Raw genomic sequence first — 17172 nt, forward strand, 5'->3', positions numbered from 1 at the left:
AAACCCACCCCCTGCAAGAGCTCAGGGCTCAGCACCCCACATCCTCCTCCCTCAGCCCCCACACAAGACAAGGAGGCTCCTTTATTTAAATAACCAAAGGTGTAATTTCCTTTTTTTTTTTTTTGGTTGATTTTTTGTAAAGCAGATAACATTCTCAGCCCAATTAAAAGTGAACAGCAGACAACTGCACATAGAGGCACTGCTCCCTCCTCCCAGGAGGAGTCAGACATGGTTCCCTTCCCCAGGAGCCCTCCCAGGGCCCTCCTGGGTTGACCCTCCATGACAGCCCTTTATCTGCCACTCTCACAAAGTGCTGGTTTGGTTCCCATCCTCCCACCCCGACCCTTCCCATCCCCTGAGTCTGTACTAAGGCCCCTCCAATGAAGCCCCTGGCAACACCAGCTGGGCCCCAGGGCTCCTTCCATGGAGCTCCCTGCCTTTCCCAGCTGAGGCCACACAAACACAACTGCACCAGAGCACGCTGCAGGAGCTGGGTGTGCTGCTTACCTGAGTACCCCACCTGGTTTATCCCAAGCTCCCCTGTGCCACGAACAGGAGAGCTAAAGCTAAAGAACCATGGACCTGACCCAGCCCCCAACATTCCACAGCTCCCGGTGAGGGATGCAGGAGCTCAGTTGCTCCATCACCCCAAGGCACAGGGGAACCCGTTTTATCTGGCTGGGAAAGCGGTTTATATCCCCCAAAGGGGGAGCTGAAGCCTTCCCAGCCGTGTTCCAGCTGCAGCTCACCCACCCTGTGGCTCTGCAGGGGTTTGACAGCCCTGGAGAGCAGCGGCTCCGCCCCGCAGAGCAGCACGGGCGCGGGACAGGCACCATCTTTCGGCCAGCGCTGACCATGACAAGTGACAAACGGAGCGCGACAGAGCCCTTTGCCTCCAGAAGGGGCATTGCAGGGATGTGACCAGGCTGAGCCACCGCCACGGCGGGGAGCTGGCGGCAGTTTCCCAGCGTGATGCTGCTGTGACACAAGGGCACCTCAAGGGGACAGGCCTGTGTGTCCCACTGGTGGGTGGGAGTGCTCTGGGCTGTCCAGGCAGGACACCACACTCCCAGCACTGCTGAAAAGCCAAAATCTGGATTTTTCACCCCAGTTCTCAGCCCTGCTGGAGCATCAAGGTTGTGCTGATACAAACTGCTGCCTGGTGGGTTCCACCTGGGACATCACAGGGCCACCTCAGGAGCTGAGCCTGCAGGAACACAGCTGCAGGGACAGTCACACGAGGCAGAGCTCAGGCTCCAGGCAGGTTTTTTGCTGTCACCCCAAGCTAGCTGCAAGAGCTGGGGGAACTCACCTCTCTAGTCATTGAGCCCTTTGGTAGCACAAGTTTGATGCCTGAGAAATTCAGAAAAAAGGAGATATTGCAAAGTGAGAAAATGAACCCATAAGAGAAATCCACTCAGAGGGGAACCTTAGTGCTGGCTTGACACCCTGTGTGTGCCAGTCTGTGGTGCTCCCAAGAGTTAGAAATCACTGCAGAGAAGATCTTTCAGTATTTGGCAAGAACAGACAGTTAGGTCCCTTCAGCCACCACCACACGGTGACACCACTGGAGAAGGCTCTAGGATGAGTCCTTTGCCTGGCCTGGGTGGCCTGACAGCCTGAAGAGGGTCTCCCTCATGGTGCTGAAGCATCTGTCAGAGAGCTCGGTGACATCGTCTGACGTCAGCCCTTTGGTCTCTATTGGAGGCAGAACCTCGACCTTGATTTTGCCTGGGGACAAGAGAGGAGCCTGTGAGAAACCCACACACCACAGGAGCTCTGTTCTGTGCCTTGTTCCCACCCTGGACAGCCCCAGCACAGCCCTCAACCCCTCCCAGGGCTTCAGGCATCCACCCCTGGAGCACAGGCAGAGTTAAACCCCAGCTCCAACAGCTGTGCCACCCAGAATAATCCCCCTGTGCCCCAAACTGCCATCCCAGCCAGAGCCTGCCCAGAGCAGGAGGTGGCACCCAATTTTTAATGAAAACATCCCCCAGTGTATTTAATTACAGCCCTTCCTGAGTTAACCCAGCCCAGGCTCTGGTGCCAAGTGCTTTGAACTGCCTCCAAACATCTCCCAGCAGGGTTCCTCCTGTTCACCCCAGCTCTGCTTCCCTCCCACACCCCTGTGAGCCAGATCTCCACACAGGACAACAGCAACCCTGTCTCCAAGTGACTGTTTGTTACCTGATGTAAACAGTTTTGTCTTTGGGTTATAGAAGCTGGTGAAGGAGGAATACACCACAGGGATCACTGGGACCTTGAGGAAGGGAAGAAAAAGAGGAGTTAGTGGCACTTCAGCAGCTCAGGGCAGGCCAGAGACAGGCAGCAAATCCCATGCTGCAGAGCTGACCTGGCCTGGCTCTCAGACACACAGGGCACACACAGCCCCACAAGCAACACCCACTCCCAAAGGGTAGAACAATCAGCAGTCAAATGGAATCAAAAGCACTCCCCAAAGACTCGAGGCACAGGGATACTCAAGGAACCAGGGCCAAGTTCCACCCCAGCCTCAGCTCAGCACTGGCTTTTAGGGCTCCTCTACCCAAGTGAGGCTCCAAAGCCCAGGTATTTTCTGTCCTGCAATCAAACACTGCAGGCTGCCTGTTGTGACAGGCCCTGCCTGCTGTACAGGCACGTGTCTGGGGCAGGGTGGCTGCTCTGCTCTCAGTTTCTAAGAAAAGGAGTCACCAGTTGTTATCAATTGCTCCCGGGGAAGCTTCACATAGACACAGGGCCAGGAGAGCAGGCAGAGCTGTTGTTGCAGTGCTGGTAACACAGCCAGGATCTACAGTTGGTGACTCAGGGGGGCGTAGCAGAGGCAGGAACCAGTTCCATGTCATCCTTTCCTCCAGCAGCTGCCAGGCTCTGCCTTGGCTGCATCACCCAGGCAGGAATGGGGATGGTACAACACAGGCTACACCCTGGGCTTGGCCAAAGGAACCCAGTCAGAGAGCTGGCATCTCTTCCCTTTCCCAAAATCCCTGCTGTAGCACCTTTCCTGGGGAAACCAGTTTCCTCTGAGGCCTCGAGTCATCCCAGTGTCTGGCACACTGCCCCAGCACTGTGCCCAGGCAAACACCCTGCTCCTGAGACAGCTCTGGCCTAACTGCTCATGGATGCTGTCATTTTGGAGAGAAAAGACACATCAAGAACTGCCATATGGCTGCCAGGGAGGCAGCAGCTATTTTCACACAGAGCAAGCCCAGATGTTGCTCTAAAGCACAAGAATTAACAATCCTGAATCATCACTACGCAATTGAGACCTGGGGGATTGAGAAATGAATCGTCAGCTTTGGGCTTCCCCAGGAAAGATCCCACTGGGCTCCCTGCCAGGAGCGAGCTCTGGGCTGCAGCCATGCCCCCAGGAAGCCCTGGGCATTGGCACTGCCCTGCCATGCTGCCAGGAAAGCCTGGAAATAGGGATCAAGTGTGCCTGTCCCTGACAGCCCTCCCTCCAGAGGGGACACCAGGGCTGAGGCAGGCAGGAGAGAGGACAGGGCAATTCTCCACTGCCCACAGCCATTCATGCTCATTCCCAGAGGGGATGGAAAAGGCCCTTGGCTGCTGCAGGGCAGCACTTCTGACACCAGTGGTTTTCCTGACTAGGTGTTACCTGGGAACACAGCTCATCTGAGAGCAAACCAACCACACACTGCACGATCAGTGTGCAGTGCCACTGCAAAATCACTCAGGGTTCCCATGCAAAGCACTCTTAGTGCAGTGCAGGCGCAAAGCACTCTTACCTGTGCCTGGACAGCGAGGTGAAATGCTCCTTTCTTGAATGGCAGCAAATCCCCAGTGCAGTTCCTCGTGCCCTCTGGATATACCCAAACCTTCACCTGCACATGGAGAGACAAGGCTCTGCTCCAGAAATCCACCTGCAGTGGTGGGAGACACCAGCCAGCTCTGCCAAGCAGAGCCAGGAGCACCAGGAGTGCCACAATGCCCCCATGCCACCCCACCCAGCTCCGCAGTGACACTCACATTCTCAGCCACCATAGTCTTGGCCACCTCTGACATGACCATCTTGGCACTGCTGGTGCTCTTCCTGTTGATGAAGATGACTCCACCCAGGTACATGATGAGCCCCACGCTGCCCATGTACATCAGCTCCTTCTTGCCCACCTGGACACAGTTGTCGGGCAGGACCTCCATCAGCCCTAGTGGGATGGCAGAGGGCAAGACCCAGCAGTCACCCCTGGGACAAGGACAGGACAAGGACAGGGGCACCAGGGACAGGCTGCTGCCTTGCTTCTCTCCTGGCTTCTGAGAGCAGGAGGCTTGGCACACAGCAGTTAGTGGGCAGGGTGGCTGCAGGTGACAGCAGCTGATTCCCCAGCCCCAGGGAGTCCAGCAGGGCCACTGGCACATGTGCTGGGCCAGCAGAACCTGGGGGGGCTGCAGAGGTGTGGGGGTGCTCAGAGTGACAGGAGACCCTTCCCACAACCAGCACTGATGGGGAAGCTGCATCAGGGCTGTTTGTCCAGGAGATACAAGCAGGACTTCTCCCAAAGGTGAGCAGGAGAAATGTTCTCTTCCCTCCCACCAGTTCCTCACCCATCATGTCGAGGACGCTCTGATGGTTGGACAAAATGACAGCAGGGCCTTCTACCTTGAAGTTCTCCAGTCCCTTCACCTCAAACCTCAAGCCGAAGAAATACTTGAAGGTCTTGACAACAGCTTTGATGATTCTGCAGAAGGAAAAAAAAACCAGTCAGCAGCAGAGTAGAGAGGCCAAGGCCTGCAATACCCAGTGGGGGTGGAAGGAGACAAGAAGAGCTCTAGGACAGAGAACCTCCAGTCTTATTTGTGCTGTGGTCCACCCAGGTGTCTGCCCTGCATGGTCCCACGTGCTGCAGGAGTGCTGTTCAGTGCCAAGGTTCTGGGCTGCCCTGGTGATACCAGGCTCTTCCTCCTGCAAGCAGCAGGGCCCCACAAGTTGCTCTAACAATTCTCCCAGGAGCTGCCACTCCCCAGCACACCTGACACCCAAGGAAGGCTCTGCCAGGTCTGCTCCTTGCAGTGCTGGGAGATGGGGCTCAGTGATACAAACAAACCTGGGGTACCCAAGGAAGGAGGGGAATGAAGGTGAGAAACATTTCCCTGCACAAGGCAAGGATGCAGGCAGCAAACAGGATGCTCCCCACGTGGCTTGGCAGAGGCTGGCTGCCCCCAAGCAAAGCCATGCTGAAGCTTTTGCCCTTCCCCAGTGGATGTACAGGTCTGACAGAGCTCCCAGCTTTTCCCAGCTGGGACACTCCAACAGCCATGCAGGCACTGGAGCACATTTCCTTGTCAGCCCACAGGAGCAGGGCCCATCTATGTCACCCCCTGACCGGGGCACTTGGGGACTCTTCAGCTAGGCCAAAGGACACAGGCAGAAGCTGGCAGAACACAGGGGCTATTTTGGGCAAGGGAACAGCCATTTACAGGACAGGTGGCAGAGGAGCCTGCATGTGAACAAGGCTTCCAGGAACAGCCACCAGCCTGGATCTGCTCTGCCCTAGAGCTGATTCAAGCTGACTTGACCTCCAGCAAGCACCTGGATGTCCTGCCTCAGGGCCACCTTCTCCCCTGGCAGACAGGGGATGAAGCTTTCCCTCCTGCAGCAGGAGAGTAAGGGACAGCCAGCTTTGTCCCCACCACAGGGCCCAGCTTGGGAACTGTGCAGCACCATCCTGCTGAGAGGCATCTTGTCACTCAGGTGGGAGGTGAGCACCTGGACAGCATCTCACCCTGGCTTGGCAGCAGCTCCCAGCATCTGCTCTCCGAAAGTCTCCATAAACTCTTGAGCCACAGCATTTCCCCCAGCTTGCTCCTACCCACAGCAGGGTTCACATCTCTGTGGGGTGTCCCCCCATGCAGACCACCTGAGCTGGCTGTGACACTGGAGTTCAGGCCAGGCCAATGCCCTGAGGTGACACTGTTATCAGTCCTCATGTCAACTTGCTGCAAAGAGCCACACCCAGGGAAAGGACACAGGGAGGAATGCAGAGCTCCACAGCCCGCTCCAAGGTTACGGGGTGCAGGCTGCTCCAAGGTTACAGGGCTGCAGTGCAGGTGAAGAGATGGGGGTACAGGTGATCAGAGGCAGGGTGACACGAACCAGAGAGGTCATGGGGGATGCCAGGCCACCAGGGTGACCTAAATCACACTTCTCCTCCCTTCTGACTGCCAACCAAAAAAGAGGTCACCGCTCTGGAAGTCACAGTGCTCACTGGCTGCTGGGAGAGGCTGGTTACACATTACTCAAGAGCAACCATCCAGCTTCCTCCTGCCAGCCCGAGGACAGACTTTCCTTGCACAAGATGTGGCGTGAGCCACTGAAAGAGGCAAAGGGGCAGAGCTCAGAGCAGACAAAGAGCAGGGGTGACCTGCTGGGCTGGCCACGTCACCCACAGGGTTAAAGGATGGATCTGAGTCCCCACAACCCCACAAGTGACTTCTCTGTCAGAATCATTGACTCAGACGTGGTGCAGCCACAGCTGCAGAGAGCTGTAAAACCAGTGCACTTATTGCCAGAGACAAGGAGCACAAAAATGACAGGGAATGGGACTTTTCAGTGCATCCCTAACAGTCTGGGTATGAAAGCCAGCAGCCCCCAGATTCACGTGCTCTGCTCCACAGCCAGTCACAGAGGCTTGTTTAGGATACTCTGATTTTCAAGGACTACTGAAATCTGCTTACCAGATTGGAGGCTCGTGCAAGATGTTTTACCCCAGATAAACAGTTCTATCTCTATCAGACACCCTGGGTAACCTCTTCCAAGTCACACCAGCTCAACACTGGAGCCAGCAGCACATCAAGAACGGGGTGTTCTGCGCCAGGCAACAACACCATTATCACTGTCTGTCCACCAGCACATGCTCTGCTCCAGCCCCCTTTCCCAAGCTGGAATAAGCAGCCTGGGATGTTGGAGAAATAAGGAACTCACTGCATCACCTCAGCCATGGACCTCCCAGCGGCTGGGATACATCACCAGGATCTTCAGCCAGTGCCACTATAGGGAAACAACAGGCTTAAGTTACAGGAAAAGGGTGGTTCTGGCCAAAATTTAGCCTGGGTTTCAACAGGAGGAGTTATCCAATGCAAGTTCTTGTTCCCAAATAATTCCTTGAAGTTTACATAAAGTTTAGAGGGTTTATTTTTGGGGGGAAATAAAAGGATAGCGATTCCATCACTGACATCATAAATTCTCTCTCTGCAGAGCTAGCTGAGTGTTGGAAAGCTGCTCCTGAGTGAGCCAAGGCAACCAAAGCTGGAGAGAGAGCCAGGCTGGAGATCACAGAGCAGACTGCCTGGGGCCATGGCACCAGCTGGGACCGGCAGGGCACAGCCCTCAAGGCACCACATCAGCTCCCTCCGCCCTGAGTCCTACATGTGAAAGCCACACACTGCAAAGCAAAGTCCAGCTCCACCTGCTCGGATGCTGCCAACCTTTGATCCTAAAGGTTGTTAAGGCTCTCCTTTCCGCTGCATCCACACATGCTCAGCAGAGGTAAAAAGCTGCCTAGGGGAGAGCACAACCAGGAAATGAGCTGTCCTGTGGTGCCAGCAGAAGTGCCAGCTCTGTCCATAGAATGTACCTTGGCACGGAGAGGGGGTGCTGGATGATAGCAGACCCTTGGCCCTTGTCACAGGTGTCCTGTCAGGGGACACAGGGCCGGACAACAGCTGCAGAGAGCCGTGCCCCGGCAGCACATGGCACACAGCCTGCCAGCCTCTGCTGCCGGGGCAGGAAACAGCCCAAACACAAGCACCCAACTGTCAGGATCAAAAGGAACCTTCTAGAGACCGGCTCCATCTGCCACGGCAGGGTCACCCAGTGACACAGGTGTGTTTGGAATGTCTCCAGACAGGTAGATTCCTCACACTCCCTGGACAGCCTGCTCCAGCGCTCTGCCACTCTCAGCAAACACCGCTCTCCTCCAGCTTTCCCTTAAAAAGCCACCACCGCCACCTTCCAGGCGCTTCATCCCCAAACATGCCCTGCCGAGGGCTCTGCCACAGGCCAGGACAGGCACCCCTGAGCCCAGAGGAGACACCCGGGGCTGCGCTGCCACCGGTGTGACAGAGGCCGCCACCACCCCAGGGGCTCCGGGCAGCGGCGGGGCGGTGACACCGCCGTCCCCGGCCCCCGTTCCCCTCTCACCTCATGTTCTTGACGGTCCGGCCGCCGTTGATCAGCAGGCAGGCTACGGCCGCCAGCGCCGAGGCCACCAGGCACAGCACGCAGTAGAAGCCGATGCGCAGCGCGAAGTTGACGGTGGGGCTGAGCTCCATGAGGACGTGGAGCAGCAGCAGCACGGCCGTGCCCCATAGCAGCCACCCCATCTCCATGACGGCTCCACCCGGACCAGCCGCTACTGCTGCCGCCTCTTCCCCGGGCAGCCCGCGCTGAGCCCGCCTTATGTGGGCGGCCCTGCCCGCCCTGCCGCTCCCCCGGCGGGGCGGGACGGGCGAGCGAGCGGGGAACGTTCCGTGTGGAGCGGGCATTCTTCGGGCCGCTGGGCGGGGATCGCCGTGGCCATGGCGAGGGGAGGAGGGCGGTTGGTTCCCTCATGGGGCACTGTTGGGGTTTGGTGCCCTCACCAACCACTGTGGGGGTTTGGTCCCCGCATGGAGGAAGTTTGGGACTCTCATAGAAGCATGAGGAGTTTTGAGATTCCCTCCCCCCATGGATTTCTGGGGGAGTTTTGTCTCCTCGTGAAGCCCTGTGGGGGGTTTGGTCCCCTCACAGAGCTCTGGGGATGTTTTGTCTCCTCGTGAAGCTCTGTGGGGGGTTTGGTCTCCCCATGGAGCCCTGTGGGGGTTTGGCCGTGGCAGTTTGGGACCCTCATGGAATCATGTGGAGTTTTGGGACCCCCATGGAGCCCTGGGAATGTTTTGTCTCCTCATGAAGCTTTGTGGGGGATTTGGTTCCCTCATGAAACCCTCATGGAGCCCTGTGGGCCTTTGGGACTCTCATGGAGCCCTGTGGGGGATTTTCACTGCCTGTGTGGCGCCATGGAAAGGCTTTGGGGTCCTCCCTGCTGTGAGGGAGTTTGTGTCCCTCAGGACACCGTGTGAGGGACACAAACCTCATAGACCCTTACCCACCTTCTCTGCTGGTGCTTGATGATGGTTTTCCAGCAGTGAAAACATGCTGAGTGGGATGGAGCTTTCCCTGCTGGCAGCAGGGTTAGGATAGGATCAGGCCCTGAAGCTCTGTGGGTGCAAAGCTGATGTGGGAGATGAAAGTGTCTGCTGGAACCGACACAAAACCATTCATTGAGCTCGGCTGGTTTTGCAACACTTTTTATAGCAAAACGCAAGTCCTGCAAATCTCCGCAGAGACTTCAGTGGGGTAAGATGTGACCCTGTGGTTCTGAGCATCCCCTTGGCATCCACAGCTTTACAGCTCTTGGAAAAATCACGGAAAAGTGTTAGCCCTGTTAAAATAACCATTGTTCCCTCAGCTGTCCTTGGATTCACCAACAGAAGTTGCGTGCTGTTCCCAAACGAGCTGTCACCAGAAAAAGGAGAGCTCACTGCACTTTCCCTACCCCACAGCAGCTTTAGGGTTGGGAGCAGGAGACAGGCTCCTTCTCTACAGAGAGCTCCTGGCTGGCACTCCCTACGGCTGCCAGGCAATGACATCTCAGAGCTGGTCTCATGATTCCAGCTAATGCCACAAAGAACCCTTATTGTATTAGCATCTCCACACAGCATGAGATTAATCCCCTCTGCCTGTGTCGTGTGGGCTGCTCAGGGAGCCTTGCTCCAGCACCGTGCCAGCCAACATATGCCTGGGAAGTCACCGAGACCTTTGCAGCTGAGCACACGCTGGGCCCGGAGCGATTCTGTGTTATCCTCGTGACTTTTCACTTTGATGACACGGGAAGAAAGTCCCTGGTGATCTGTCACTGGGGCGTTGCACGGGCCGATCCACGGAGCTCATGAACGCTGGCTGACGTTGGGAATCTGAAATGTAAATCCCGGCAGGGCCGTGGTGCCGGCGGCAAGCGCAGTGAGCAGATCCGGCGTGGTGGGGCTGGTGCAACGCTCCACGTGCGGGCTCCTGGAGGAGCTTGGCTGCCATCCCCTTCTCCCCACGCTCTCCAGCACGTTATCTGGAGTAATGCAAATGAAACATTTAGTATTAGTCTGCAGCTCAAGGAAGGGGAGCGCTTTCTGATGCCAGATTAGAAGCCAGACATGGGCCTGCCTGCGAGCAAGCAGAGCTGTCATGCTGAGTTATTTCATAAGGCAGGCGGTGGTGCTGCCAGATGACGACAGCCTGTGCGTTAACATTTTCATAACAAACTGCCTGATGGAGGAGGCCCGAGAGCCTCTGCCCGCTGTGCAACACGAGCATCACCCTGAAACATGGCCATTTTGGGGTAGAGGCAAAGGTGACCCCATCCCTGTCCTCCCAAGCTGCAGCAGCCAGGATGAAGCAGTTCCAAATGCTCAAAAAACCCTGATTTGCTAGATTGTGCTGTGTGTTTTGCATATTTAACCTACTGACTGGATTATTTAAACATGTTAAAAGGGTACCCTGCCGGTAGTGTAGCTGAGCAGAGCCCAGAATCCTTGGCAGGAGCAAGAACACATCCAGTGCCAAGCAGAAGGGTCTACATAGCATCACTGCTGGTGGGATTTCTGTGCCTGGCTCCATGAAGAGCCATGAAGCTCAAAGCATTACCCTTGTCTTACAATAATCTGGCTGTGTTCTTTATCTTTTATTTCCCTAAATTTATTGCTTCCCTGGCAACAGCATGTGACCTCCCTGTGGATGACTAGCTTCTGACTAGAAAAGAAACAGAGCCAGGGAGAACATCTCCCACATATGGAGAAGGGAAGAGAGGGAAAGCACTCAGAGGGGTAGGAAGGAAGGAGAGATGTGTCCATCTCCTGAATGAGCAGGTTGTAGAGCAGCAGGAGGCTCGAGGCTGGGTGGGTGCTCAGCAGGACCCTCTGGAGATGCTGGCTGTGCTGAAGGAGGCTGGATTTGTGGAAAATCTCACTCATGCTGCCTCACCCTGCCTCTGCCCTTGGCTTCCCACAGCGCCTCTGGCAGATCTACCCATCGCCTGCTTCCCTTTGCCTCCTGCCAAGGGCCGTGTGTTGAAAGCAGCAGCTGGGTTTGGTGACATTAAAGTGGGGGGAGGAGGCAGCAAGCAGCCAAACATCCTTGTTGGTGGCCTTTTCGTGGCACGCATGTGTGAGGCTGGGAGCCCTCACAGGAAGGGCTGACAGCATGAAGCCGTGGGCTGTGCAAACTCCTTGGCACCTCGTGCTGCACAGCAATCCCCGTTGCTTGGGGACAGTGAGGTGATCCACACATCTGCTATAACTCCTTCCAGACCTCTGTCAGTCTGTCCATCCATCCGTCCCTGCATCCATTGATCTATCCTCTTCCCTCTTCACCTATCTGAATTAACAGCTGGCTTTGGGAGATGTGTCACTGTGTGTCACCTCTGTCAGGGTACACAGGACAGTCCAGCATCACAGCGCTGATGTGTTTGCCCTGTGTAACACTCTCACACGGGCAGGGCTGCAGGCTGGGAACCTGGACCTTGTTTGCATCCACAAGCAAGGCTGCCCCAAGGGCTGACATCACTGGCTGGCATCATCTTTCCTGGAAGTGTTGCCCTGGCAAAGGCAGAGAAGAGGTTTCCCCTGCTTGGGAACACCACAGTCTGCTTGGCGAGGATGATGCTAAGAGCAGTTTGTGCAAAGGATGTGGGTGAATCTCATTTCCCTGTCACCTAAAAGGGCACATGGGAGGTGAAATTTTCCTGCTGCTCCTTGTGTGGGAGCTCACAGTGAGCCCACAGGCACAGGGGCAGAGCTTCAGCCTGACCCTCAGCCTCCACGCTGGCTCCTGCTGCTCCATGGCCACACTCGCTGTGCTCGCTGGGCTCCTCGGTAATCACACGTCAGCGCTCTGGTGACAGCAGAGTAAACACTGGGGAGGAACCGGCTGGTGACTCAGCGTGGCTTCAACGTGAGCGCTGCAGCTCCCTGCTCACAACACAGCCTTGCACAAGAACCAGAAGCATGAGATTGCTAAACTGCCCGCAGGCACAGCCTCCACTGGCCTCTGGTAAGGCAAAGAGCCCAAAGGACTTTGACTCTGTGAACATGCAATTAAGAGAGAAACGTGTTTTAAAAGGCTATTAAATAATCTCAACCTTCCTTCCTTCCTGTAACCTTTACTCACCTACAAGTAACTCTGTTAGAAAGGTAAGACTGCATCTGCTGGAGTGTTCACACCAGCCAGGTGTGGATCTGAATCCATGCAGGACATCAGGCAGGATGCTGAGCCACAGAGGGATGCCACACCAGCCCCCCACAGAGTGCCAGGGCTCTCAGTGAGGCTGAAAATTGGAGTTTGCAGAGTGAGTGTGCATCAGGCAAGGATTGCAGCTGGGGTTAACACCACCAAGCCCCCCAGCACTGACTTATTTTTTGCTTCTGGTAGACTTAGCCAAAAACAGGAGGTAGCTAAAGCACGAGACTTCCAGATCTTACTGTTGCATTTACGTTTGAAACCACAGGCTGGAAATCCCCCTGCACCTCACGATCTCTGCACCATGCTCGTAAATGAGGGTGTGCCCAGTACAGAACATCTTGTCTGGCTGCAGCTCTCGAGCTCTTTCAGGCACAAGGATGTAAAATTGGAATCACTTTTTTTTTTTTTTTCAACTTGCACTATGATTAGGTTTTCTCCCAAATGCCATGTGTAAATAAAGGAAATCAAATTGTTTCTGATGGATTTTGTGCCAGTGAAAGGGACTGGGTGGTTGACCTGGAGACTGATGGACTGAGCAGGGAAGGCAGAGCTGTGAGCCGAGGGCTTCTCTTGGTGGACAACCTGGGACTGGAGGGGGGGTTTGTTGCCTCTCCCACATCAGAGGTTCTCAGCTCAGGGAGCCCCTGCTCATCATCAGCATGATGTGTCCCACCTGGATTGGATTACCATTAAGAGTCCACCTGGGCTGGAATCCCATAAAAAGTCCACCTGGTCTGGATTCCATGAGAAGGCACACCTGGTCTGGATTCAGCTGGTGGTGCTGAGTTCTGGGTGTGTCTCTGGGGTTGGACTGCCAGGTGTTTATGGGCTGTGTGTGCCCCACCTGTGCAACCTGAGCCAGCAATCTCATCCCCTCCTCTCCTGCAGCCCTTGATCCCTGTGCTGTGGATGTGTGGCTGTAATTACAGGAACGAGGAAGATCCTGTTTCCCTGGGGATCTGCAGTACTGACCACCATAAAGTGGGACACGGGGGCTCTGGGAGTTGAGGCAAGGTGTGCTTAGAAAGGAGTCTCCATCCCTGCCTCCCAAAGGACATTTCCTTTACTCTGCAGCATCCCATGGCACCTTCTGGGTGCAGGCCCTGTTGGCTGAGCCGTGCTCTCTCCCCAGGCTGAGTGTGGCATTCCCGGGCTGCCAGACCTGCCAGCACTGTGTCACAGGGTGTGCCCGCTCTGTGGCACACAGCAGGACTAAAGGGCCTTTGGGCTAAGTGCAGGTGTGCCATTGGTGTGTGTCACAGGGCTGCTCCTGCAGCTGGGCTCAGCCATGGGCAGCACCAGCACCTCCCCAGCCCAGATCACCCCGAGGCCGCTGGTTGCTCTGCTGGTGCCAGAACCACCACCTTTGAAGATGATCCCATCCTCCTGCTCCTGAGCAGGTCTCCTGCCCCCTTCTCTGGTCTCCAAGGGAAAATGGGCTCCAGCACCTGCACAGACATTTGCTGGGGCTGAGCACAGGAGCTGCTGGAGAAGGAAAAGGCGTGTTGCCACCACGGAGCAGTGGAAATGTACTGACACCGCTGGGCAGGGCGGGAGGGAGTGGAGCAGCCCGGGGTGCTTTCAGCACAAAGACTGTTTTCTTGTGAACAGCTCCAGTCTTGCCACAGGAATGAATTTGGGCTGGGGCTGAGCTCACACAGGGCTGGATCCCAGAACAGGCTGCTGGGATTGGCTGCACCACGGCCAGGCAGCAGCTTTGTTTAGTAGAAGCACAACGTGAAACCAGCACCCAGGTTGAAATCAGTGCCTGTCTCTTCCTGTGGTGCCTGTGTGGGAACAGAGAGTCTGGGCAATTGCTGGGTGGGATGCTAGGGTACCTGGAATTGGATGCCACAAGCTCCTCAGGTGCTGCCCTCTCATTGCACAGCTCTGATGGAGCTGCCAGTGTGTTGCAACTGGCTCAGGATCTCCTCCAAGTGCCAGAGTCCAGCACAAGGTGAATTCTTTTCCTGGCACACCTCCCTGGAAATAAACCACACACACCTCAGCGGGCTAAAATCCACACGGGGAATATGTCTGCATGAAACAAACAGTTGCTCTCTCTGTTTCCTCTGTTATTGATTAATGCCTCTTAATGACTCTGACCTCAAAAAATCTTGTAGTTGCCGCCTGTCACAGGAGATCAATGGAGCAGCATTAGCAGGAGATACAGGCAAACTGTCCCAGGTGAGCTCTCTGCCGAGGCCAATCTGGGAGCAGCGCAATCAATAGTTCAGCATGACCTCTCCCTCTTGCTTGCTTTTTTTCTCCTTGAGCTGGTTGGGCAATAAAGTCTGCTCTGAGCTTTCACCAGGACTAGATTATAACTATCCAAATTGATCTGATCTGTAAAGGATAAAAGGGCCTCTTAAGCCAGCTGTCTGCACTGGCAAAACTCAAGTGGCTGAGCAGACAGGGTCAGACCCTCATTAATTCCTGGATGCTTGAGACCCTGCTCATGCCATGCGTGAAGGCTGGACCACAGCGCTGGAGGGAGTCAATTAGTCATGACAAATCCAATCCGACTTCTCCCCCAGAGCTTTCCCAGTCACTTGGCTGTGCTGCTGGTGCCTTTTCATGAGTACATCGTCATTGAAGCCACCATGCCCTGTCCCTCCCATGCTCTTTTTGTGATACCTCCTTGTTTCTCTTATTACCCTTTCTGCAGGGAGAAATTGTGCTGAGGAGGGAGAGCCCTTTGTTGATTCACACACTGGGAGATGCTGCAGTGAGCAGATGTGTCCCAGGTGGAGCGTGGGACAGAGGAGGTGAAGAGGGGATTCTCCTTTGCTCAGACAGCCACTGCCTTCTTGAAAACCTTCTGCACATCAACCCTCCAAACTACAGCCTCTCGCCTCACTGAAACTGATACACAGGGAATGCCTGGAAGATGAATGTTGACTTAAAAACCATGTCTAGAGCTGCTCATCCCACCTGTGCATCTCTGTCTCTTCTGAGGCCAGCTGAGCCCCGTGCCTGCTCCAAGGAATGTCTCCCTGGCCAAGCCTGACTTTGGGAGCCAAATGCCCAGGGTGAAAGCCGTGCCCTGGCTGTGGAGTGGAGAGGCTGGGGGCTGGCATGGGCACTGGTGAGGGAGAAATCCCTGGGCTGTGTCTCCCAGAGCATGACCTGATGATGAATAACTCCATAATTAAAGCCACTGCAGGGATCTGCTTGCTCAGCCCCCATCTCCAAGCTCCTTTGCAAGCTCCCTTTCCTCCCTGGCTGGGAAGCGCCCACGGTTGGCACATGATGGAAATCCCAATGAGAGAAGCTCCCCTTCCAGAGCCAGCACCGCAGGGCTCCCAGCCACAGCCACCACCCCTTGCCTTTAACCCCAGCACTGCCTGCAGAGCTTCTTCTCTTCCTCCTCGTAGTTCAGGGCCAGGGACATCCCTGGGGTGTCCCCAGCCCCAGTGGATGGTGGTGAGTGAAGGATGAGACCCCCAAACAGTTCCCAGCAATCCAGGAGCTCTGTGGGGGCTGCAATCCTGGCCCAAAGCATCCAACGAGCCCCAGCACCCCCATTCAACCCCCCTTAACTTCGTAGTACTTAATTACAAGTAGCGGGGATTCGGAGAGGAAGCAGAGGGGGCGAGCACAGGACAGATTGGAGGGAAGATTGTGCTGGGGGTGGCAGGGCTGTCAAGCCAGAAACACAAGAGCTGATTAGCATTTCTAATTATAACCGCTGCGCTGAGCCCGGCAGGCCCGGCAGGCAGCAGAGGCAGCTGACGGGCTGTGCAGAGCCAGCTGTGGATGCCACGCAGGAAGCGCGGGCGATCCGCTCAAATCCTTCAGAGATGCACAGAAAAGAGCATTAAAGCCTGCATCCATCATCTCCGGGGCTGCGGCACTGCCTGGGAATGCCGGGTGCAGAAATCCCTCTGGTGTGTGGCCATGGGGCTGATCCTGATGGCACAGGAGAGGGGACAGAGCATGTGCCCCTATTTTGGTTTGGGGTCCTGCACCCCCCTGCTGGCAGCAGCATTGCGGGTGATGGCACTGGGCTGTCCCCAGCTGTCACCCAACGCTGACATCCCACCCAGAGGACGCTGGGCAGCTCAGGGTGCTCCGGAGGGGATGGGCAGCCACCCTTGGGGGTCCCTGCTCACGAGTCAAGGCTGCCCTGCACTGCTGTTAGCTCTGGCTGGAGATCATTTACTCATTATCATTTAGTCAGACAAACATTGCGGGCCAGCAAATGACCGCTGCAGGGCTGTGCCTGCGCGGGAGCTGCCATGTCCCGAGGGCACCGTGCTCTTGGGGACGTGCCCGCAGAGCCACCGCCTGGCAGGGAAGTGAGCAGAGGCCAGCGGGCGGCACGCTGCGGGCTTAGCTGGGATTAGCAGGGCTTTGACCAGGAGAAACTGAAGCGACTTAATCAAGGCAGCGAGCGAAAGAATTCCCAGGGAGGAGCTGAGCACTGGCTGATCCCGGCATCTTCTGGATGCTGACAGCGCCTGCGGGAGCATTTTCCCCACCTTCGAGCTACAACAGCTCTGGGTGCCTGCCTGGTGCTGGAGCCCCTCCTGGCAGTGCCAGGGGAATTTTGGAGAGGGGAGAGACCCCTTGCACAGGGGCAGCAGCCCAGGCAGTGCATCCCAGTTCTATCCCAGGTGCCTGGGATGGAAACCAGAGATGGGCACCATGGGGAGAGATCTCACTTCCCTTCTGTGTTGAATATAAGGTACCATCACACCTGCAGAATTTTTATTACTCTTTTGATTGGATTAATTAATCATTCTGTGATAACTGCTCATTAGGCATTCTAACAATCAATACTAATCACTTAATTACTTGGCGTATTACAGCTTGGGATGGTCTGCTCATTCCTAATTAGATTCGCTGGACAATCCACCCCTGAATTTTGCAGAGCCCCACAGCAG

The 17172-nt window shown here is 55.8% G+C and overlaps 1 protein-coding gene across 1 annotated transcript; it reads right to left on the minus strand.

Annotated features, from left to right (window-relative positions):
• Positions 1–84: 84 nt before the first annotated feature.
• Positions 85–8411, minus strand: AGPAT2 (1-acylglycerol-3-phosphate O-acyltransferase 2). Its single transcript, XM_064727500.1, has 6 exons — positions 8156–8411; positions 4561–4694; positions 3988–4163; positions 3747–3842; positions 2188–2260; positions 85–1731 (listed from the first exon to the last, which is right to left on the minus strand). Exons 1-6 carry the CDS (start codon positions 8341–8343, stop codon positions 1580–1582), a joined length of 819 nt encoding a protein of 272 aa, XP_064583570.1. The 5' UTR covers positions 8344–8411; the 3' UTR covers positions 85–1579.
• Positions 8412–17172: the final 8761 nt, after the last annotated feature.

The sequence above is a fragment of the Zonotrichia leucophrys genome, chromosome 17, assembly GCF_028769735.1.
Source record: "Zonotrichia leucophrys gambelii isolate GWCS_2022_RI chromosome 17, RI_Zleu_2.0, whole genome shotgun sequence".
NCBI lineage: Eukaryota > Metazoa > Chordata > Aves > Passeriformes > Passerellidae > Zonotrichia > Zonotrichia leucophrys.

Bases quoted from the DNA above. Each gene is read 5' to 3' on its own strand.
- AGPAT2 (XM_064727500.1), bottom strand. From the start codon at position 8,343: ATGGAGATGGGGTGGCTGCTATGGGGCACGGCCGTGCTGCTGCTGCTC. The intron at 4,695-8,155 runs GTGAGAGGGGAA...TTCCTTCTGCAG, and splicing joins CGGACCGTCAAGAACATGAG to AATCATCAAAGCTGTTGTCA. The intron at 3,843-3,987 runs GTGAGTGTCACT...CTCCATGTGCAG, and splicing joins AGACTATGGTGGCTGAGAAT to GTGAAGGTTTGGGTATATCC.